Source organism: Mobula hypostoma, chromosome 2 (assembly GCF_963921235.1).
Source record: "Mobula hypostoma chromosome 2, sMobHyp1.1, whole genome shotgun sequence".
In the NCBI taxonomy this organism is placed as follows: Eukaryota; Metazoa; Chordata; class Chondrichthyes; order Myliobatiformes; family Myliobatidae; genus Mobula; species Mobula hypostoma.
Window position 1 is genome coordinate 219524915 of NC_086098.1, and position 23897 is coordinate 219548811.

Consider the following 23897-nt stretch of genomic DNA (forward strand, 5'->3'; position numbering starts at 1 on the left):
ATTGGACGTCAAGTTCCTAGCTATAATCTTACAGCCATGATTTAGTGATTGCCACAACATCATACATGCCAATCTGTAACTGGGCTACAAGTTAATTTATGTTATTCCGTATATTCTGTGCATTCAAATACAACAGCTTCAGTCCTGTATTACATAACTTTTGTTTGTTGTTCACATACAAAGTTCCATTAACCTCACTGTGCAGTGCAGGCCTCCATTTCTTTGAATATTGTCTGTGCCATATTTTTAGCAGACTAAGTATAGTAAAGCCTTCTTTCATAGCTTGAAGCCAAATTATTGGCTGGACAGTGTTTGGCTTTTGTTTAATAACAAAGTCGAAATCGGACAAAGATTGCCATGCAGGCTCTTTAATACAAGGGACAATTTGTACATCAGGTTATTTAACACCCTGTTAAAATTATTTGCATTGTAATTTAAAGCCCTAAATGGAAATATATCAGTTCAGGACTTGTGTAGCTATGTATGACGCTATTTCTAATAAATAGCTTTCTTGTGGGTATGAAGGAAGTGGTGAGAAAGTGGAAGCGGAGACTGGGCTTTAAGCCACTGAGGTCTGCACACATTGTGGTTACTCAATGTTTATATTTGTTTGTAGTTAAAGGAGGGTGAGGGTGACATCAACAACTTGTATTTATGTAGTGCTTTTACTACTGCACGTTGCTTCAGAAGAGACCTTGGAGTGGGGTGGGGGGGGGGTACAAACACTAATTCTGAGCCACTGGAGATATTTTGGTTCATGACCAATAGAATGGTTAAAGATACAACTATTAAGGAAAACCTGAAGAAAAGATGTAGGGAACTTTAGGAAGGTCATTCCAGAAATAGGGACTGTAGTACCTAATAGTGTCGTGGAAATCGGGAAAACTCAAGGGCTCACATTATGATACGATTTCCTCTACTATCTTGGAACATTAAGGATTAATATTTAAAAATAAACAATTACACAAGGTTAGAAAATAATTAGAAAAATCAAATACATTTCACTTGTTATTTCAGTTACTTAATCTTTCCAGGAATTAAGTGATTTTCCCCATTCCATCATCCTGTTACGTGAAAGTGTTTCAGCTCTTCTGTTGAATCTAGGAATCTCCTAATTATAAATTAGTCTCTAGAGGTAAATTTGATATTGATCAGAAATATCCTTTAATCCATGTTTGACAGTATACTGCTGTTGCAATTTAATATTTTCATGCTCTTAACCACATATCTATAAAATGATATCACATACAGTATCTTTCCCGAGTAAAATAAAATGACCAAGTTACCCATTTTATTTACAGTTCCCTTAGTGACCTCTCATAAATTCTGCTGATTTATTATTTGGAGTTTTGCCATATCACATTTTTTAAATTTTTCCTTCCATGTTGCATGTGACTTTGTATTAAATTTCACGTGTTGCTTTGGCCACGTGCTAATCTTTGACTAGCTTATTGTACAGCTAAGGAATTGCCGCTGGAGCAAAGCCCACAGACACAAGACGAACATTAAATTGGAGCTACGTCTGGCTTGCACAGGCAGTTGACTTTTATTGATTAAATTGCAGGAAAATCCCAGACTTTGCTACAGCGAAGCATCTGAAGAAAAGCAAGATGACAAGTTATATGCCGCTTCTGAAAGTAATGCAGAAAGTCCAGTGAATATTGAAATAAAGGTAGAAGCAGCTCAGGAGGAAGAATTTGATTCTGTGTTCAAGGTACTACTTTTAAAAAAAAAATTATCATTTAGAGATACAGCTATGGTAACAGGCCCTTCCAGACCAATGAGCCCATGCTACCCAATTACTGCCATGTGTCCAATTAACCTAACACATATGTCTTTGGAATGTGGGAGGAAAGCGGAGCACCCGGAGGAGACCCACACAGTCACAGAGAGAATGTACAAACATCTTGCAGACAGTGGTGGGAATTCAACATGGGTTGTTGGCACTGTAATGCATTACTCTGAATGCTGTGCTACCATGCCACCATTATAAATCTGTCCCCTCCAATCTTTTGCAAACGTTAAGCAGAATAGGGGAATACTGAAGTAAAGGCAGAGCTAAAATTTAATACAATCCTATTTTATAACTTGGAGTTCAGCTTGCCCTGAAATTGCTATTGAGGGGAAAGACTGTATCTGAATTACTAAAAGTATGAATTGTAATTGAAGGTTTAAGAAATAAGTAAATAATAAATTGAACTGTAATTTAAGAACATTCCCAAATGTATATTTTGTATACATCCTATGTTTCATATATTTCATTTACATTGTACATGCTTGGACTATATACCAAATGATTTAAAGATCTTCCTCTCCGCCCTCAGATTTCTGAATGGACAATGAACCAACCCATGAACACTACCTCCCTATTTTTCCTCTCTTTTGCACTACTTATTCAGTTTCTTTTTTTCTCTATATATTTATTATTGTAATTTATAGTTTTTAATGTACTGCACTGTACTGCTGCCATGAAACAATAAACTTCATGATGTAAGTCAGTGATATTAAACTTGATACTGATTTTGGAGTGTAAAGATGAGCAGTAAAAGAGGTGTGGCGATGTTGAAGTCACTGTCGCATACAAAGGAACATTCTGTTAATTGTGCATGTTCCTCTAATTTTCCAACTATTTGTTTATGCAGCTGTTGCCTGATAGAAAGCAGGTGCCCTCTTGCTGAGTTGTGAATAATGCCCAAAGCGCAGACTGTTTTATTGCAAAATAGATTTAAATTGTCACTCCTGAAGTGCTCAATAAAAGTGACTCTTTATAGATTGCATCAAGTTCATTATCATCACAGAAGAATATAAATGCTTTGGGAAGGTTGTAGAAAAAGTTTTAAATTGGAGTAAGTTCTTGAGAGGATAAAATGCAATCTGTCTGAATTGACAAATTGTATAGTGATGATGTTTTTTTTGGTAAGGATCAGTGGATACACATTTCAAATGCTTGATCATGTAAAAGACTTCAATTTGGTATTAAATCAGTAATAGTCAAACATTAAATGAAATTGTATAAAATTGCAGCGAATTAGAAGGAATGATAATTGCTTCAGGATTTAGCATTTTGGCAGAGGTTTGTTTATGTAGCCCAGAATAATTTCAGATCTGACCACCATTTCTTACAAAGCCAAGTTCTGCTTGACTGCGGGTCAGAATTACAACACTGAAGCAAAGTCAATTCTGACTGATAAAACTGACATGGAAATTGCCATTTATTACAACATAGTTTCAAAGCTAATTGCAATCAGATTGTTTTACCTTTTATACACTATTGTAGATACTACTGCATAGAATAGCTTAGCTATCTCTCTTGTCAGCAAGACTAATAAGGCAACTAATTTTATTTATAAAATATTAATTATTTGTTCCTCACCATAAAAGTCTTGCAATCTCTACCATCTGGTCATTTTGTAATTAGCATAGGTTCCCTGTGCTTTGTGTAAAATTCAGTGGTGGGGGGGGGAGGGCAGAGTGCAGAAAGCAGAAACCTCTGAATTTCCTGAATTATAATTGCATTTGTTACTTGAACAGGTCCCATGTTGTTTAAGGAAGATACTGCTGAGTTATGACTTGTTGTAGTGCAAATCTAAATTTGTCATTGTCATTCCTAGTTACCAATGGTTGTTTTTCTTCAGTATGAGTTTCCTAATTCTCAAAGTATACCATGAGCTTAATACCACCAGTGTTGTCGCTGGACCACTACCGCATAGTATTGCCACATCTTTCAAAATCTGAAAATACTGTGTAAAATCCATGTATAACCCCTTCTGAAGTGAAGTCATTAGGCCTTTTTGAGATTCAGTTTTTCAAGTGTCTCCTTCCCTCTTAGGTTGTGCCCAGATTGCTTGTTTCCATATGTGAATCCAGATAATCCAGATTCAGTACAGGAATGGAGGGGGTTAACGCATGGATCTAGTCTTTTTGGATGTATACACACATTCTTTCCTTCTAATTCGATGGTAGTTTTATTATTCTCATCTCCAAATCCTGTCCATTTCATTGCACCAGCCAAATGCCTGATTGTTCACCTATGACCCTTGTTCACTATCACTACCACCGGTTAAGCAGTGTCTAAATTTAACACTGATTTACAATTCCTCACTTCTGCCAATCAGTGATTACTTCCAGCCTTGTAATGCTTGGAGATAGCTGTGCCCTCCAATTCTGAGACTGGGTGGTGTTAGGGAAGTAGAAGTGGGTCAGCTTTGTGGTGGAGAGGTTATGGAGTCTGAGGCTTGTTGCAGCTGGACATAAACAGGGAGGGGAATAGGAATAGTGCTGATGAGAATTTATTGCTAGTACGAAAGGCATTAATTAAATGAAATATTGCTGCATCTAGGTGTGTAAGTTGTATAAATTTGTGGCAACAGTGAGCTAGCATGAGGATGGACGAAATATTTGAGAATGGGTTGGAGTTGATATTTTTGGGAAAAGAAAGGAGCCGGATATTGTATTTCTGGATAACAGTACCAAAGGGGAACTAAAAGGAGGTCAATGTTGAGTATAAAGGTTACATTCAGCACTGCGGAGTGACAGACTTCCATTTGGACTGCCGGGGCATCTACCTCCCCTACCAGGCTAAAGTAAAATTGCATGGTATAGTTAAAGATTCCTGAATCTGTTTGCCAGCTATTCATGTTTACATTGTGGCCTGCTTTCCCCACCATCTCAGCACCTCACACATCCTCTGACTTGATCAGCTCCTTATTTGCTCTCCTCTTTCATCTGTCAGCCATGTAACCAGTAACTTAACAAAAGACAGTTAAATCACTGCCTTCTCTCATGTTTCTTCTTCATTTTGTTCTTTTCTAAATTCAGTGTACCTGTAATCTGTGTTTCTGATGAAAGGGTTCACTGCTAAGTATTAAGATCTTCTTTGAAGATGAGAGGGTGAACAGCTAGAGCTTGTACATGTTAAAACAAATGACATAGGTAGAACTAGGGATGAGTATGGGGGTTAGCTAGGAGGTTAAAAATCAGGACCTCAAGGGTAGTAATCTCCAGATTACTCCTGGTGCCAGGTGCTAGTATGGTCAGAATTAATATAGGCTAGATCGATTTGAGAGAAGCTGGTGCAGAGGGCACCAGAGATCATTGGGATCTCTTCTGAGGCAGAGGCGATCTGTACAAGAGGAATTGGGTTGCACTTGAACCAGAAAAGGGCCAATACCCTTGCAAGGTTATTTGCTCGTGTTACACAGAATGTTTAAACATTATTGTTGGTGGGGGGGGGGAGGAGACGCTGAGCAGGAGCAAGTCATGGGACAAAGTAGCAGTCAGCAAGAGCAAGTTTAGTGATCTAGAACCTACTAGAATTTCGGGTGAAGTTTGTAAAATGTACTGTAAATGCACCCCTTGTTTTCTGGGATATGGCAGCTATTTCTGACTTGAGACTTTCATCAAGGCTCATCAATTAATCATTTTTACAGGAATCCAAATACTTGACCATCACTTTATAAACTGATCAGAAGTAAAACTATAAAAAGCTGTCACATTGCTAAAATCATAAAGATCATCTTGGCTACTCAGTTTCTAGATTTAGTGATAGAGATGACAGTAATCAACTCGTATCATATGCCAGTAATTTTCCATATAACTCTATGTAATTTACAATTTCAGCAATTCTGCTCATATTACCTGTAATACCTCATATGACAGTAATAAAATAAGTTGAAAGTGGGGAGAAAAGTTACTATCTCCTACTATCGATTATCCACTCCATAGCACCAAACATTTACACACCGGAGACAATTTAAAACAATATTTATAAATGACTAGGAGTGAATGTAAAGGAAATCAGATGTGTAGGAACATTTCCTGATGAAAGAAGTTTAGTTTTCCTGCAAAGTTATAAAGAGTTGCATAATAAAAATAATGCAGATAAAGTCAGTCCCAGTGACCTGATACCTTACAGCGGTGATGTATCCAGACATGATTGACAGGGGAGGAACTGGGGGAATTATCCAACATTGTTCAATCAATTGGAAAGGTGTTTTCATTATGTGATACACTTAACATGTAATAAGGGTGTGATAATCCATCATATTCATTTACATAGCATTAGCATTTATAGTTATAATTTAGCTCCCATCACTGAGGAAAATAATTGTCAAATACATACATTAGTTTTGATCCTGTAGTTTGAATGTTTGGCTCCCATGACGGATGTGATGAAAATTCCTTCTGAAAACAATATGCAGAATTGCACTTGGCAACTCCTACATCATCAAAGAATTCTTAGTTATCAGATAGAATCTATCTTTCATAACTCATATTGAGCTTACTGCTGTCAGTTTTACTATTTTTTCTTTCACTGTTTGAGATGTTTTTCCCATTGACAGTATCAGACCAGCAGGAATATAGCTTTGAACATTATTTTTAATATTACCACAGCAAAGACAGATGTATTTCTCAATCTTTTAAAATCATCATCAAAGTTTAATTATTTGACATTCTAATTAATGCTGCTCCCCAGTATTTGCTCTGCAGAAGACGGGCTGTATTTTGGGTGACTGAAGCCCACTGCAATATTCATGGACTTGGGGACTTGGACTATATTTTTTGTGTAATTTACTGCTATCTTATATGTGCTTGCTATCTTGTATGTGCTTATGTGCTGAGTATAACTGTTGGTACTGTGTTTTGCACCTTGGCCCTGTAGTAATGCTGTTTTGTTTGGTTGTATTCATGGGTATTTATGCATGGTTGAATGACAACTAAACTTGAACTTAAACTACTAAAGAATGTAGAAACCCAGCACTGATACCCATCCTATGCCATTTTACTGGAACTTAAATCATATACTAGAAGTTTCTTTCATAACATTGCTCTTGCTGGTAATTTAGAAATAAAGCTATATGATGAAGAAACATTTAGTTTGTACTTAATTAACAATGTTAAGGGTATTATACTTATTTTCCTTTCACTTATGAAGGAACTATAGAACTGTGTAAAGATTGATATACTCAGAATGTGGTAAATAGGTGAAAGTTGAGTCCGTATGAAGAGTGACAGTAAGTCTGATAATATTTTGAATAATTTAAATCTCTCCTTTCTATTGGAAGCATTTAATGCTCTAATTATTTGTGATATAAAAATAAGGAAAATCCACCACACCAGCAACAACTACTTGTACTTATTTGACACAATTAATGTGAAATGGTTGTTTCTCAGCATATTGAGATGATTTGGAATTCTGATTGAGAAAATCCCTGATGTTACTCTTTGATTTTACATTTTTTGTCTTTACTTGTTTAGTTTGTAGATTTTTTTTTAGTTTTAATTTCCGTTGGAATATAGTTGTCAGTACGTGGAGTAATTCAACCAGTTTACAAAAATGCTGCAAATTGGTGAATTTGGTAATCATGCATTTTTAGTTTAGAAGATAGTGCAGTAGCACAAATAAATGACTGGATTAGCAGCAGGATTTCTGGATCATGATCCAACTCCCCAAGATTATGTTCCGCCAGGATAATTGTAGAATTTAAAATTAACTTGTTAAAAAATCTGAAATTAATCTTAGAATTACAGTTTTACAGTTTGTAAAGATCAGGGAATCTGCCATCGTTAATCTAACCTATGTATGACTCCCAGTACACCAGCAGAGCTGACTTGTTACAGTCTGTGGTTTAGTGGCGATTAGGAATGGGAAATAAATGCTGGCATGACTAGTGATATCTGCACCCCTGAGGCAAGCAATTATAAAGGAAATTACATTGAAGTTAGTAACTATTTAATTCCAGTCTTAATCAGTATTAAAGGAAACAAAGTATATTTAACGGGATAAAGTTAAAGTGTCGGGAGTAATCTTCACAGAGCAAGCAAATGTTTACAGTTTGCAGGCATGAATTTACTTGAGCATGAAATAAAGCCCTTAATCAGAGCAAAAAGTTACTTGCACCATGGAACGGCTTTCTTGCAAGACCACAGAGTGAAAGGAGGCAGAAAGATTGCATTTTTTGTAATCTGCTAAAGGGTTTCAGCTCAAAACGTTTACTCTTTTCCATAGCTGCTGCCTGGCCTGCTGAGTTCCTCCAGCATTTTGTTGTGTGTGTTGCTTTATAAGGCATTGACTCGTCTAAAAGTTTAGGACATTTCACCATGTCACTTAACACCCCTTTTGTGAATGTGCAAACTCAGTTCAATTTCTTACGACAAGACCATACATGGAAATCACTAATTTAAAAATGGGAACAACAGGAATTCTGCAGATGCTGGAAATTCAAGCAATATACATCAAAGTTGCTGGTGAACGCAGCAGGCCAAGCAGCATCTATAGGAAGAGGCGCAGTCAACGTTTCAGGCCGAGACCCTTCGTCAGGACCCGTATTTAAAAATGGGAACTATTTTACATCTATCACTGTTCTGCAAATCCATAAGTGAATAATCTTTAATGTTAACAGATTGCTGGTGTTCTGAGTTTTGAAGCAAACTCAAAATAATTTCTATGATTCAATTGAATGTGATTTAACACTATAATTTGCTAAGTGCAGTACTGAAAATGTTTTGAATTTCAACCACCGTATTGCTAGTAGTTGTAAATTATTTTGAAATATGTTTGATAATCTTGTGTGAAATTTTTGATAATGTTGCTTGTAAAGAAATTCCTAGTGAATACATAATAGTTCTGTAATTCAAGAATTAGAATTTAAATTATGTAATTTTAAAGATTATTAAAGAATTGTGAATTTTCCTTATTAGAGCAAAGAAGGCCATTCACCCTATTAAGTCTATGCTGGCTCTCAGAGCAATCCCTTTCACCCTCTTATTTTGCTACTCCCTGCTGCCTCAATAAACTAACAACCGTGGTTGTCCCTGCAAATCACAGTAGCAAATTCACCTCACAACATCTGCATATTTTTGAGATGTAGATTAAAAATGGCACACATGGAGGAACTGTGCATAATCATGGGAAAAATGCAAGTCCATCCAGACAGTCCGCAGGTCAGGACTGAAACTAAGTCCCTGAAGTTGTGAGGTGTTAGCATTACCTTATGTGAACGGACCATATTTGTTGCCATCTGATGCAGAAAATACATCAGTAGCACAAGTATAATGTGAAAATGGAAGAGGTTCATGAGGTTACTAAAGACACAATTTGCCTTGGAAATAACTAACAGAATTCCTCACTGGAAATTACTGTTTCAATTTGTGTACTAAATAAAATTGTGCTGCGCCATTGAATGTCTAGACCATTTTGTTTTAGAATGGGCCGTACCAAGTACTGATTGTATTGGGCACAAACTAAATTATAAAAGTAATATTGAAAGTTAATGTGTAACCTGCTTTTGTCCATAATGTTTATTGTTATGTATTTCAGGATGATTTGGAACAAAATGGACTTGAGGATGGCAGTGGAAGTATGGGATCACCTTCTGTTGCTGTAAGTATCGATAATACTGTGATGGTAATGCTTGTCATTTGAAATTTATTGTATAATTTAATTTGGCACTGACTTGTAATTTGATATTTGAATCAGAAAACAGGCTTGTAAAATATAACCATATTTAAAAATAACATTTATGGAGTAACAAATAAAAGTTGACTATTTCAAATTGGTAGAGCTTAAAAAAAACTTTAATGCAGTTTACTCAGATAGTTTATGCACTTCCTGTTGAGGGTTTATGGAATAACTGAGGTGCTGAAATACAGAGAAATCCACTTATAGAATCGGAAAATGAGATGTCAATAACTAAGCAACACACATAAAAATTGCTGGTGCAGCAGGACGGGCAGCATCTATAGGAAGAGGTACAGTCGACGTTTCAGGCCGAGACCCTTCGTCACCCGCAATTTTTATGTGTGTTGCTTGAAATTCCAGCATCTGCAGATTTCCTCGTGTTTGCGTGTCAATAACTAATGTTGTTTGAGCACTAGTTAAGGATGGCTCACATTTTACAGTAAGATTTTTAACAATTGCAATGAAGCATCAAAATAGACTAAATTAAGGTTTAAACTTAAATCTTCTTCAATTCCTTAACTGTGAATGTACAACATGCTTCCCATGATTTGGACTTGCGTCTCACTCGGGCATTGAATCAATTTTTTGTACCATATTGAGGCATCAAATTGCAACTGCTCTTAGTTTGGTTCATTCCTGTAGTCTTTGGTGCCTGTAAAACTATTACAAACATGAACTGATAATTGTACAGTTGAGGAAATGAGGTATTTGGGTACTGAATAAATATAGGAACTAATTGTTTTCATCAATTAACTAAAATGATTGAAAAATAAAATGCAGACTAGCTGGGCAGCTAGTTGAAGTAGAGAAAAGGAGTTTACTGTCAAAGCATTAGAGAGAAATATGCAGTCAAAATCAGTGATGGATGACTTAAGGAATGGAAAAACTAGGAACATTTTTAACATCCCACTGCAGTCCAAAATTCAAGTGTTTCCAATGCCAGAGAGGCTGATTCATAGAATTTAACACATTTTTAAAAGAGTGCTTATTAAATACCTAAAACAGTTTTGATTTGTACATCTTGCACGAACACAGCAGCTTATATTTATTTATTACTTCTCAATACTGCATTCAACATCAGTAGCTGTTTCCAAAACTGGCAGAGATGCATGGAACTCATTCAACTTTTGGATATTCACATTTCACTCTGTGTCAACTCCTCACCTGAAATTATTTTATCGGATACAAGCAGATAACAAGCGGCATTTGTTTATAAATTCTGGCTTAATTTACAGTACTAAATGCAGTAGGCATCATCTTCTGTTTGTTAACCTACTAAGTAGTAGCGGCATTTACCAGTTATTAATAACCTTGTAATTGCCTTGAAGTACTTTGACTTTAAATAATCCTTGTACGTTTCATACTTTCATTGTGTGTAGCTGGTGTTTACAAAGATTAGAAGTATAGGCTATTTGTTTTCTCAATTCATGCAATTGTCATAATTCAGTTTTGTTTATACTAATAATAAGAAAAATCAATATTCAACAATATAAACAGAAGAGAATTTGCAGATGCTGGAAATCCAAAGCAACACTCAAAATGCTAGAGGAACCCAGTAATTCAAGCAGCATCTATGGAGGAGAATAAGCAGGACTCATGATAAAGAGTCTCAGCCTGAAACGTTAACAATTGATTCGCCTCCATAGATGTTGCCTGACCTACTGTGTTCCTCCTACATTATGCGTGAAAGCAATAATCAGAACTTTTGTTCGGAATGAAGTGTTTTCAAAAATGTGATTCTATGTCAAGCTATTTTATTTCGAGTTACATAGTCTGTTAACATTTTATCTGCGTTAAATGCACATTCCAAGAAATGTTATGTAATTATGACCTTTTGTACATTGCTTAGATTTTTTACAATGCAACAGTTGCATAGAAATCGCATTTCTCTAAATGCTATGTTCCATACTGTCTCCTAGCTTGTCTTCATTTTGCCTTGTTATGGTATCCTTCTGTTTTTCCCCTTGAAAATTATTTAGCCTCCACCTCAAGCACATCTGTCATTTGTCTCCATCACTCCATACAGAAGTAAGTTCCACACTTTGGATATTCTCACAGTAGTGATGTTTCTTTTGAAGTCCTTGTTGAATATAACTAGTGTTTGTCCTGTATTTAGGAAATTTTGTCTTTCGGCTGCCCTTCCTGATTCTCCTGTCTCAATTCTGTTCTTCTCCCCTTTTCTTTCTCTAGTCTAATTTTTCTCTTAGAAACAGCGGGACTCTTAATTTAATTCAGCATTATGTGTACATTGCAACAGCAGAAAACCACTTGGCATATTAAACTTCCCACTGTTACATCAAAACTGATCTGTATTTTCATTCCATCAGGTCTGTATTACCTATAACTACGCTTATTCTCATATCTCAGCATATAGTACAAAGTACTGTTTTGTTGATGGTAATGCCTTGGCAAAAGAACAATGTGTGATACAATCCCCAAGAACTTAGTCCTGCATCACACATTGATTTAAAAAATAACAGGATGCAATGGGCCACAGATCCTGCTTGCAATTTACTAGGCCCAAGGAGCTCACTTAACCAGGACCTCAAGGTTGGATTTTTTTACCCAAGCCATGTACAAATTGTACTGCAGAAGGTCATTAGAGAAGTCACCTCATGAAAGTGTGTCCCATTTCAGTGGCACTCTCATCAACACCAGAAGAACAAAAATAAGAAATGTGGGCAAACTATTAAATTGGGAGATGCAATCTTAAAATAAAGACATCCCAGGGCATGCAGTAGTGTGTGATACTTTTTGCAGAAACCCTTTATAAAAGCATGTTCCTTTGGCATTCTTATATTCTATGTGCTGCATATCTTGAGAAGAATAAAGCAAGTTTGTTATTGTTACTAAAAGTTCTCACTCTTGCTCATTGCATGCTTAGTTCAGTGAATTTATAAAGGAACATTACAGACTGGATGACATTGCGCACAAACACACTTGTGGACTTGACAATGTACTGAGAATTAAGACTAACGAGATGTTTTAAATTCATAAATCAGTAACAGTTATAAGAGGACAGACATTTTTCAAAGATGTGTAGGGGTAGGGAGTTACATTCCTAGCAAATGGTCCATATTTCCAATTTTCCTTTTTTATTTCTCATAATGGAAAGTCACAACTCTTGGACATATCTCAGAAGCACTGGTTGGAAAAAAAAATTATTTCCTTTAATTTCGCATAAATTCTGTGCAAGTGAATTTAATTTTGTATGTCAAGTTTTTGGGTTGTGATTTGTGAATTCTCTCAGGGTGAATTTCCATTACCTAAACAGCTGTAATAGATGTTGCCTGTATCTGTTTCATCTAGAATAGGGATGACAACTTTTCTTCACATCCTCTTACCTCTGTGCGAGAAGTGGCGCCCCACACAGACTTCCAATCTGCGCCTTGTAAGGCATGAAAATGCCTGACGCAGGCCTCTCATGGTCTGAGTCAACGACGTTCCCTCCCCCCCGCCCCTTACCTCACACTTCCCCAACCCCTCCTCTTTTAGTAATTGCTCAATTTTTATGTCTTGGGTACTTTTGATGTAATTCATTGCAATATGGTCATCAAATTTTTGTGTAATTTCTGACTTGTAGAAGTCTGTAAAAACAGAACCTGTTTGCTATCCAGGGGCAACTTGTTGCTTGCAATTCTCAGTTCCTCTGGGAACTCTAGGAAGCTTCAAGTATCCTGAATAAGCATAATGTGGGAAGTCTTTAACAGCTGTACAAAGTGATCATCACCCAGCTACAAAGTTCTGACTAGTAACTGCATGGCCACCTGAGCAGATAGGAAGAGATGAGCAATAAATATCTCTTCTGGAAATTTGCTACTAATAAGTGTGTTAGCATATTAGGGATGAAGATAGGTATTATTGGAACACTTACGAGAGATTTAATAAATACTTCGTTTATGCTGCAAAATGGGTATTATTTTCTTAAGAGCAAAGCAGGTCATATGGAAATTTTGATAGACGTAATTATAGCATAAATTAAGTCTTAGAGTCATAGAAAAGTACAGCACAGAAACAGTCCCTTTGGCCAATCTAGTCCATGCCGAAACTATTTAAACTGCCTACTCCCATCAAGCTGCACCGGGACCACAGCCCTCCAAACCCCTATCATCCATGTACCTATCCAAACTTACTTTAAAAATTGAAATCTAGCTTGCATGCACCATTTACGCTGGCAACTCGTTCCACACCCTCGCAACCCTCTGAGTGAAGAAACTTGCCCTTATATTCTCCTTAAAGTTCACACCTTTCACCGTTAACACATGACCTCTAATTGTAGTCCCACTCAACAAATTTTCTGCACCAGATTTGAACTCCTTCCTGTATTCTTTCGAATCAAGTTTGATATTAGTTGCTCTATTATCTGGTTAATAGCTTGATGTCCTTTATGTTAATTTTCTCATCTGGCCAAGTAACTTACTTCCACCAATACCATTCTTCAACCATCCATGCAAGGATGTGAAAGCAATGCATAACTTGATTCTTCAGAGTGTACATTTTCCCCCTCCTCTTTCTAATGCCTTTCTTCAACCTTTTCAGGTAGTGGTAGCTTGCTGTATTAAACTGACATCATGCCCATGAAGAATCTGTTAGAGCTTGCACAGACTTCTAAGTTTCTGCATCATCTGGGAAATTCTCGTATGTTTGTGTGTGTGTGTAAATTGTTTGTCCTCAATTATTATCACTCTCATTGATCTATAATTTACCGCACCTAGCCATCCTTTATTCTCAATATGTTGTCTGTTAAGTCCATAGAAATATTTGTGTTCAGTGTTATTCAGTTTGTGGAGTTTCTTTATAAATATACTGAACTTAGCAAGTAATGAATGCAATGTTGTGAACATCTGAGAACACTTAAGAGGGAATGGAGGGAGTTATTTCATCTTAAGCTACTGGGATGTTTATAAAAAGTAACAAAAATGTTATCCGCTTGCTTTATTATTGAAATATGCACACAGATGTATACAGTTCTATCACAGAATTTTGATATCAATAATGGACTGCTTTATGTGCTTGTATTAATGCAGTGTTGGAAATAGATTAATTTATTACATTGATTGTGAAGTATATTTCCAACAGTAAACATAATGCCAGTTTTGAGTGATTGCAGTCGTTGAGGGATCATCCATCATGAAAGCATAAGCCCAGTTTAATAGTCTGTCAAAATCTGTTTTTATTTGCCTTGGGTCACTCTTCATTGGAATAGATGCAGTGAATAGGCAGTTGTAATCCCTTGATACTAAGTGAATTTTATTCTAGGAATGTGTAAAGCCGTTCTTATGGATGTGCATAGTGTATTATTCCAACAAGTAATTACACTAAAGTGGTGACATTAAAGCAACTGTGATTGCAGAAAATGATCAGCAAATTAGATCTTATTACTGGGCACATCAAAAACTAGCCTTAATACTTTAACTCTGTCAGTAATGATGTTATGTAATCATCTATCAGACAGATACAGGCTGGATCTGACTGAGATACTACCAAAGATTTTGGTAACTAGTATTTTCTTCCTTTTGCAGATCTTTTCTTTTAATCATATTTTGCAGTTCAGTAAAGTTGAAATGAAAAGATAAAATTAATATAGGCAGATAATTGTTGACAGATTTGAAGGATTAAAATGATTTCTACAAAGATTTACACTAAACTAATTGTGTAATTCTGTTTACTCTCTACCTCATTTTTCCAGATGCCATTTTTTTCCTCTTTGTTTATATCTATTGTCTGTTGCCCAGTTACAAAAAGGCACAAGTGAACTTTTGAATGAACGAATAGCTCTTTGAATCTGCTCAGCCATTAAGATCATGGACCCCATTTTTTTTTCTGCCTAATGCCTGTAACCCTTGATTACCTATACATCAGTCTCAGTATTATGGCACAAGAATGACCATTTGGTCTATTGACTATCTGCTTTTTATAGAAAATAAATTCAGACATCTTTCCTGCTTTCTTTAAGGGCTTATTCAGTTTGCATCTCAAAGGGCTCATTCTGTTTCCACCATCCCTACAGGCCTTGAGTTCTAGATAATGTGTCTCACCTACTTTTCTAATGGCGCACATATACCATTTGCTGATGATGTATCAATACTCCAATTCCTTAACCATCTGTGCACAATTTCCCAAAATCTACCCTATCTATAGCAATCAAATCTCTCCTAAAGACTGTTACTTCAAATTGAACCTTTCAGATTTCTCTCACCTTATCGAATTTGTTCTGCATACTCTATGACCTTCACCTTCTTCTGGAAGTTAAGTAATTATAAATAGATGCATATGTACTTATTGACCCAATGTCCACAGCTTTCTGAGCTAGAGAATACCAAAAATCCATAGCTATTTGACAGAACAAAGGCCTCTTCATTTCAGTATGGAGTAGTTGTTCTCTGATCCCAGGATCTTACCACTTAATTTGAGATTCCCAGACCACTGGAAACTTCCTCACAGAATTTGTACTGTTGTTTTCCCACAAGTTTGTACCCTTCAGTACATCACCATTCTTAACTTCAGTGTGTGGTCCATTGTGCACAATCTTTTCTTTGTTGACAATTCTGCCAACCTAGAAACCAGTTTTGAGTTGACATTGCATAGTTTCTACATGCATACTCTCTCAAATATATTTCAAAATTATGCACAATAATTATAACTGAGTTCCCACCAAAACATTTAATGGCTGCCAGACTTTTTTTTAATCCTTTTTCTACATCAATTTAAGGGCCAACATTTGTCTGATTACTTGAGGCACCTTTATCCATTATTCTTGTGTAAGAATACTGAATTTCTCCAAACACTGACGTTTGTTAGTCACTCGTCATTTAAATCATTTTCTGCTTTTTGTTATTTCTTCCTAAATGGAAAATCTCCTTTCTTCCCTCATCTGCCACCTTTTCTCAGCAACTTACTTAGCCACCATTTGGTGTCTTCCTCATAAACCAATTTTAGTTGAATGCACAACCAGTATTGAGAGTTGAGGTGGCAGAGAAAAGTCTCCATTACTGGAAAATGATGGTTAGACACTTAAAAAAAAAAATCCTTTAAATTAGTAGAACAAGCATGGGGTTTTTACAACCCCATTGACTTTATTCTGTGATGCTTAAAATTATTTAACAGCTTGATAAAGCTCCTGGTATCATTGTTATCTTGCAATACCTGCTCTATTTAAAAAAAAGAGATTAGATAGCAGTTGCATTATTTTGTAATATAAAGTGCTAGCTCATACGCTGTCACTTGAAATTGGGTCAAGTTTTTGTGTGGTACTTAACCGAAATAGTTCTTGAAAGGACTTCATAATCTGTGCTGCATAAAGTCTACAGTATTTTCTCACCTTGAGCTCTAATGTGCTTAAAGGCATCCATCGTAGGCAATACACATGCTATTTTAGACTTCTAGTGTGTGAATCTATCAAATTCTTAAGCAGGTTTCATAGTATATTAAGTATGAGGCCTGCTTCAGCATTATGTAAGGGTGACCTGCTTGTGAGAACACAGCTCTGGAATTCTATACAAAATAAATATAAACTGTGCCTCTACCTAATCTCATTTGCATGTACATCCTCTTTCAAAAGTTCCTTTGGCTTCTCCCCTCTTTCACGTCTTTTTTACCTGCTTCTTTTATTTCTCTTAGACAGTTTCAAAGTTCATTTACTTACAGTGTCAGGCTTATTATCAATGACAATTGTCTCCATCTATATCATTCTCTCTGCTTGCCAATGAATTGCTTCATTTTCTTTCGCTACCACCCTATGTCTAGTCAGCTCTCCCCTTAAACCTGATCTCTGTGGGATATAATCAGCTGTCTATGTAGCTTTTTAAAATGTTGGCAAGCATTAGTAACCATTGATGTTGAAATCCAGGGCTCACCCCATGGTGACATGTGGATTTTAATCTGGTGTAGATAGAGATAATTTTGTTCTCGGTCACATGCAAGAAGTTGTGATGATAATGGCCGAAACCAAGCATGCCGTGCATCAGGAAGCCCTGATCCCACCCATCCATTCTCACCTGTCCTCGACTGGGAAGCAGTTTTGTCTCATTGGCTGCTAGCCTTGGGCACTGTTGTGCAGAAACCCAGCTGCTAGAATGTGCCAGACTGACATTTTCTACACATGGACATGGGACTGAACGAGTCCCCTGTCAAAACGTTAAAAGAATTTAAAAAATTTACATGTCTCTGTGCCTTTTGGAACTATTTGAACCCCATTAAAATTTGAAGAACATAATTTAAAAGCCATAAATAAAACAAAGCACTAAATTGCTTTTCTTTAGTGTTACTAATTGAAACACCTTCCCTTCAGCTTCCTTGTCCACAGCCCTCAGAATCTGATTGAAATTAATGAGATCTCCAAGAATGCAGTCGCTCTGACCTGCTCAAAGACTGAAGAGGTGATTTCCCTAGCATAGTGTTGGGATCCCAGCAAGGTTGCCTTTCTGCTAGACTCCATGTGATGACAGGTGCAATCTTTCTGTCAGCAGATCACGGATTTCCTCACTTGGCTGTGCACAGGTGGGACTCTAAGGCTTGCTGAAGTTTCACACTGACTCCAGCTAATAATATTCTTCCCATGGACTTGTATGAACTGAATTTTGGAAGAGGAGTATAATTTGTATCATCCTCTGTTTATATATGTTTTACACATTTTTTCTCACAGTGTAATACATTTTTTGATGCCTCGCAACGCACACAAGGATTCCTTGAGCTATTTTTGTTTGTCAGGGTTCTGTTTATCCCGTGAAGATATCAAATACACTTAGAAAACAGTCTCTTACACATCCTTCAGTAATTGCTTTCAGCCTTAACTCATCCCTACCCCCATCCATCCATCACAGAGGTAATTGAGGCTGCTCTGTGGTGTGGAATTACTGTCATTGGGAATTGGATGTAATTTTGGAGACTTGTCATAAGATACTCACAGATAGCATTCAGAGAATACTTCATTTAGAGAGTTGTATTCAAAAGTTATGCTGAGCTAGACTGTTTGCTTTATTTGTATGTTTTAATCTGCTGTTATTGGCAGCGATCAAAGATGCATGTAGTAACTGAACTCGTGGTTACGTTTGCCGGGGGAAACAAGGATAGAATATACAGGATTTCTATCCGCAAAATATGTTATATACATTTCTGATCAGCAAAGAGCTATTTTGCAAGAATCACCCACCAAAATATGCAATTTATTGTAATATGTTAATAGATGTGACCTTTCATGACAGGGTTATTCTGTACTTCCATGTTATTGCTACAGCAATTGCATCCTATAAAATTAGATTAGATTATGAGGACACTCAGTCCTCGTTTATTGTCATTTAGAAATGCGTGCATTAAGAAATGATACAATGTTCCTCCAGAATGATATCACAAAAAAAGGACAAATCAAAGACTAACACTGACAAGACCACATAATTATAACATATAGTTACAGCAGTGCAAAACAATACCATAATTTATTAAAGAGCAGACCATGGGCACAGTTTTAAAAAAAAATCTCAAAGTTCTGATCGAGTTCTGATAGTCCCCGATAGCAGGCGGCATATGGGAGAAACTCTCCCAGCCATAAACCTCCAGGCGCCGACAACTGCCGATGCAGCACCCTGGAAGCATCCGACCACAGCCGACTCTGAGTCCGTCCGAAAACTTTGAGCCTCCGACCAGCCCTCCAGCACTGAGCACCATCTCTGCCTAGCGCTTCGACCCCGCCCCAGCCGCCGAGCAACAAGCAAAGCTGAGGACTCGGGGCCTTCTCCTCCGGAGTTTCTCAAAGACTAACACAGTAGCAGCGGCAGCGAGAAAAGCATTTCAGAAGTTTCTCCAGATGTTCCTCCGTTCTCTCACGTCTGTCTTCATCAAATCAGGATTGTGCATGGCACCCTACTTGACAGATTACAGATATCATTCACTGGAGTGGCCGCTGCGCGCTGTCGCATCGCCATCTTCTCCTTCTTGATTTGCAAAGTTCCATCTTGTAGTGCAAGTAGAATTACATGAAAAATGGTGAATGGGTGGAGCCTTTGATTATGCTGACTGCTTTACTGAGGCAGCAAGAAGTGTAGACAGTCCATGGGGGAGGCTGGTTTCCATGATGTGCTGTTCTGCAGTTTCTTGCAATTCCATAGCATGCATTCTATGGTGTATTGATGAAAAATTGGCGAGGGTCAAAGGGGACATGTCAAATTTCTTTCTCCTCCTGAGGATATAGAGGAGCTAGTGAGTTTTTTTTGGCTGTAGCTTCAACATGGTTGGATGCATGGTATCTGATAAATGGATGATTCAGTCCTGTTATCCCAGAGTGAGCAACAACAAATCTTTATGGAAAGTAGTGTATTGTTGAATGAAAAAGTATTTGCTTAATGAAATATTCTCAATCTTTTCTTTCTTAAAGTTGGATCCTTTAGAGAAGGAATGGCTGAAGTATGCTGCCATTGGGCATTTAACTGCTTTGTGTGATCTTCTCAGGCAGGATCCATCTCTGGCAATGAAAAAGGTAAACTTTTTCACAGATGAATTCATTTGCATGCTATAATGAAAAATTACATGGACAAATAAATGCAATTAAAATATGTTTGTAAATAATATGCAGTGGTATAATTAAAAGCATTATTTCAACTTCGTTATTCTTGAAGCATCCTTTTAACGATAGTTTCTTGATAGCTGCTTTAGGGATTGGGATGGGAGAGTAATATTCTGCCAAATTCTCCACTCATTATTGACCATATTCAAACTATGTTCTGTACATCTGGGCTATCTGACTTGTATAAGCATTGACTGTACATCTTCTTTCTGATGTATTCCAGCCTCTGCTATTACTGTGCACTTGAAGCCTTATTCATTTGTCTTACAAACATTGCTAAATAATCAAAAGTATTCTAGACCACCCAAGTGTGAAAATACTAACAACAGTAGGAATTTCTTCTTCTATAGCCTGTGTATTTCACTTTTACTGAATGTTTAATCTAACAATTAGCATGAATGCCACTTCCCATCCAATAATTGTTTGTATGATTTGGAATATCCAATGAGAGCTGTTCATTATCTTGCCCAGAGTTGTAACATTGCCCTCTGTATACAGTGTGGAAGCGGCAGATCAGACGTCATTTGTGTTGATAGCTTTCAAAAAATTTTTTTCCACACTTCGGCAATCAGTTTCCAATGGGGTCCACTTTCATAGATCTTATAGGCTTTTGTGGAGATGAAATAAATCACTAGTTTCAATAGGAAGTCTGGCTCATTAGGATTAATGTGCAAATTCAACACCTATTGGATATATGGTACTATGTAGTGTGTTCAAGACAGTTGCAGGTTATTAAAGAACTTTGCTTCATTTGTTATGTTGTGTTAAAGTAGAAAGAAAACATTTAAGATAATTTTGTCTCTTCCATGTAAACTGTTCCATTGAAATTCTGAAGGACTTCACATCTGTAAGTATCTATGTTTCTACTTCTAGTTTTTTTTAAATCTTTGAATATACTTTAAATTAATGGTATTTAAAATGTCTTCAATCACTATCTAGCTAGTCAATATCAGACAACATTTTCACAAATGAAAGATGCTGTTCGACAACGCTGTTATAAAGTTGTGGAATCATACTCCACTCCAGTGATGAAAAAGCAATTGTGATTGAAATCCAGTAGAATATTATATTTCTGAGAAGACAACCTGACCCATAGTGTGCTCAGTGGAAGACAAAAGATTCTATACCCCTAATAGAAAGAAAAACTGAATTTATCCTTGGTGTTATGGATAATACTTTTCCTTTAAATGCTGTTGAATTTGAAGGTTATAAGTAACTATTATATTCTTGTTGTTTTGAAGAGATTTCTGTGTAAATTGGTGCTTTGTTTCATATATTAAAATTGCGACTAGACTTCTAAAATACTTCATTCAGCAATACTTTAGTGGTTTTACTGCATTATAATGTTAAAATTAACTAACTTCATCTGGGCATTTTATAACTTACCGAAGATTTTCGGAAATGTATTGTTCCATTGATTTGTCCTAATCTTTGACAATGACCACTGTCAAAGTTTGTGTTAATTTTGTAAAACTCTTGCTTCCTTTTCCCACAAGCAATGCAAATGCTAATTCTATTAACTCCTTTCTTGTAGCATCTGTTGCTGTTTTAATATTAACTCTAAAAGATTTGCAAAACAGAAATGCCTGAGTATTTTGCAGTACGTTTAATCTGTAGATCAATTTGTTGATGTTTTAGAAGTTTTAAATAATTGTCCTAATTCATAATTTTAAAAAGTTTCCTTTTTTCCTCCCATAACTCCTTTGTAATTGGTGTGCTGGAATGATCCTACTAACTTTGAAATGATCTGTGTGATGATAGGGGGTAAGTACTTGACCACAAATGAAACATTCTTGGTCATGTGTCAAATTGTGTCATGTGTCTTGTTACTGATCAAGGAAGAGATAAGCAGAGTTCTCCATTAACTAATCCATTTGAGGCAGGACACTCCAACTGGTTTGTGCTGAGTAAAATTGTTGGAAACTCTTATCAATCTTAGAATTTTCTAAGTGCTAAGCCCAGGATATGCCAGTCCAAAGAATCTGCACTACTTTGAGTTTTAATTGGAAGTCGATAATCTTATAGTGTCCTTTAAAATGGCATTGACCTTCTTCAACCAATATAACTTTCTAAAGAGCTATGCTTTGAAATAAATAGAGTTCTGTCCAATGTCAGCTGCTAATACTTGATAAATTTAAGTTTCTAATTTCTAGCACTGCAACATCTTGTAAATGACTGTTACTAAAAAAATGATCTCTTGACATTTAGAAATTATCCAAGACCCATCAGTATGCTAGAACGGCGGTCTACTTCATGAGACAAACATACCACCCAGGCTCAGACTGTTGGTGATCTGTGGCAAAGTTAATAGTAGATAAAAAGACCACTGCACCTTTTTTTTTAAAATATGAAAAAAAGCCTTGAACAATTGTTCAGGATCTGGAGATTTGGGTTTGAGATGTGAAATTGATTTTTTTTTTCATGTGCATACAGGAACACAGCTATCCAGAATAGCAGAAAGTTCAGTTTTCAGTTAGTTGAGAACCACTATATCAGCTTCATCAGAATATACAGTACAGCCAGATTGGTATACTAGATGGTATTAATTGCCAGAAGTATCAGCATTGTCATAACAAATGAATAATTCACAACTCTTTGCAAGTTTCTTCAAATTAATTTTATTCTGATAAAAATAGACATTTCAAAGCCAAAAGGCTTATTGGTATGATGTTAATTATCCAATATAAAATATAATAATTCAATCTAATATAGGAAATGTAATTATGGAGGAAATCTGACAGCCACTGCTTCTGTATAGATGTGCACAGTTTAATTCAAAGATTCAGACATTGAGATTTGATGAGATCAACAATTTGCAAACTACTCGATATTTTTTAAACAAGTAAATGGTGGCTTGTTGAATGATCAATCTTTTTTATTTCATACTAAACTATAATTAATGGTTAGTAACTCCACTGCTCATCAAATATTTTATAATTGAAGTCTATTTCGTTCAGGTAATTTATCCAGTCTGTCATGGTTTTTAAAAGGTGAAATCTTGAGATCTCGGTTTCCCTCAAATATTCCCTCAAATGTCTCAAATATTTTGCATCTTTTTACCCTAAAGATAAACTAAAACTTTTAATATGTTAGTTTACTGTGTGAGAAATGCTTGAGGGAAGAAAAAAATCACTTTCTATGGTCTTTAAAGATCCCCAGTGTCTGGTGAATAAGAGGCCAGCAGATCTGAAAGGAACTCCAGACTAAGGATCTTTATGTGCGGTTTTCTTGAAAGATAAGTCAGCAAAATCAGGGCATGATTGCTTTGCCTAATTATTACCTGTTAACATTTACCTTTCTGTGATTCTTAAACAAGTCCAAGTAAGAACATCCATCACTCGTCACCCCTCCAATGGCACATAGTGGCTGTAGTGTATAGCATTTTACATCACAAGATTTGCACAAGAATTACTCACCTGCAACTTTTTCCAACCAGGAGGATGTGCTCAGCAGTGCATGGGAACACTACTACCTTCAGGGTTACACGTTTACTCAAGAAAATAAGAGCAGGACCAGACAATTCCAGCCTGCTCCACCATTCGATATAATCATGCCCTATCTACTCTAAGAGTCAGCTCTCCTATGCCAAATCCCCAATCTTTCAAATGTATATCTACCTCCTCTTTAAACATCTCAAGTGATGTGATCTACTCTCTTCCTGCCCTCTGAGGCAGTGAACTCCAAAGAGGTTCCACTATCTGAGAGGAACTTCCTGTGCATCACGAGTTTGTAAATAATAGCCTCCTTTTGAGAATGACACCCCCACCCCAAAATTTAAAATATTCCCACAGTGGAAAAATTTTAACAACATTCCTGCTTAAGATATTGTTTCCATCATATTGCCTCACTTTTTTCTATTCACTCTGCTTGTTCATATGT

At 36.4% G+C, this 23897-nt stretch overlaps 1 protein-coding gene across 2 annotated transcripts in view; it reads left to right on the top strand.

Annotated features, from left to right (window-relative positions):
- LOC134336866 (ankyrin repeat domain-containing protein SOWAHC-like) overlaps window positions 1-21133 on the top strand; it is a 68314-nt gene extending 47181 nt beyond the window's left edge. Inside the window, exons 4-7 of one of the 2 annotated variants that reach the window (XM_063031459.1) lie at window positions 1565-1714; window positions 9320-9382; window positions 19830-19931; window positions 20854-21133. In XM_063031459.1, coding sequence (XP_062887529.1) covers window positions 1565-1714; window positions 9320-9382; window positions 19830-19931; window positions 20854-20901 — 363 coding nt within the window. In that variant the 3' untranslated portion in view covers window positions 20902-21133. The remainder of the gene's footprint in view (window positions 1-1564; window positions 1715-9319; window positions 9383-19829; window positions 19932-20853) is intronic. The other variant, XM_063031468.1, reaches the window with a different exon arrangement.
- Window positions 21134-23897: the final 2764 nt, after the last annotated feature.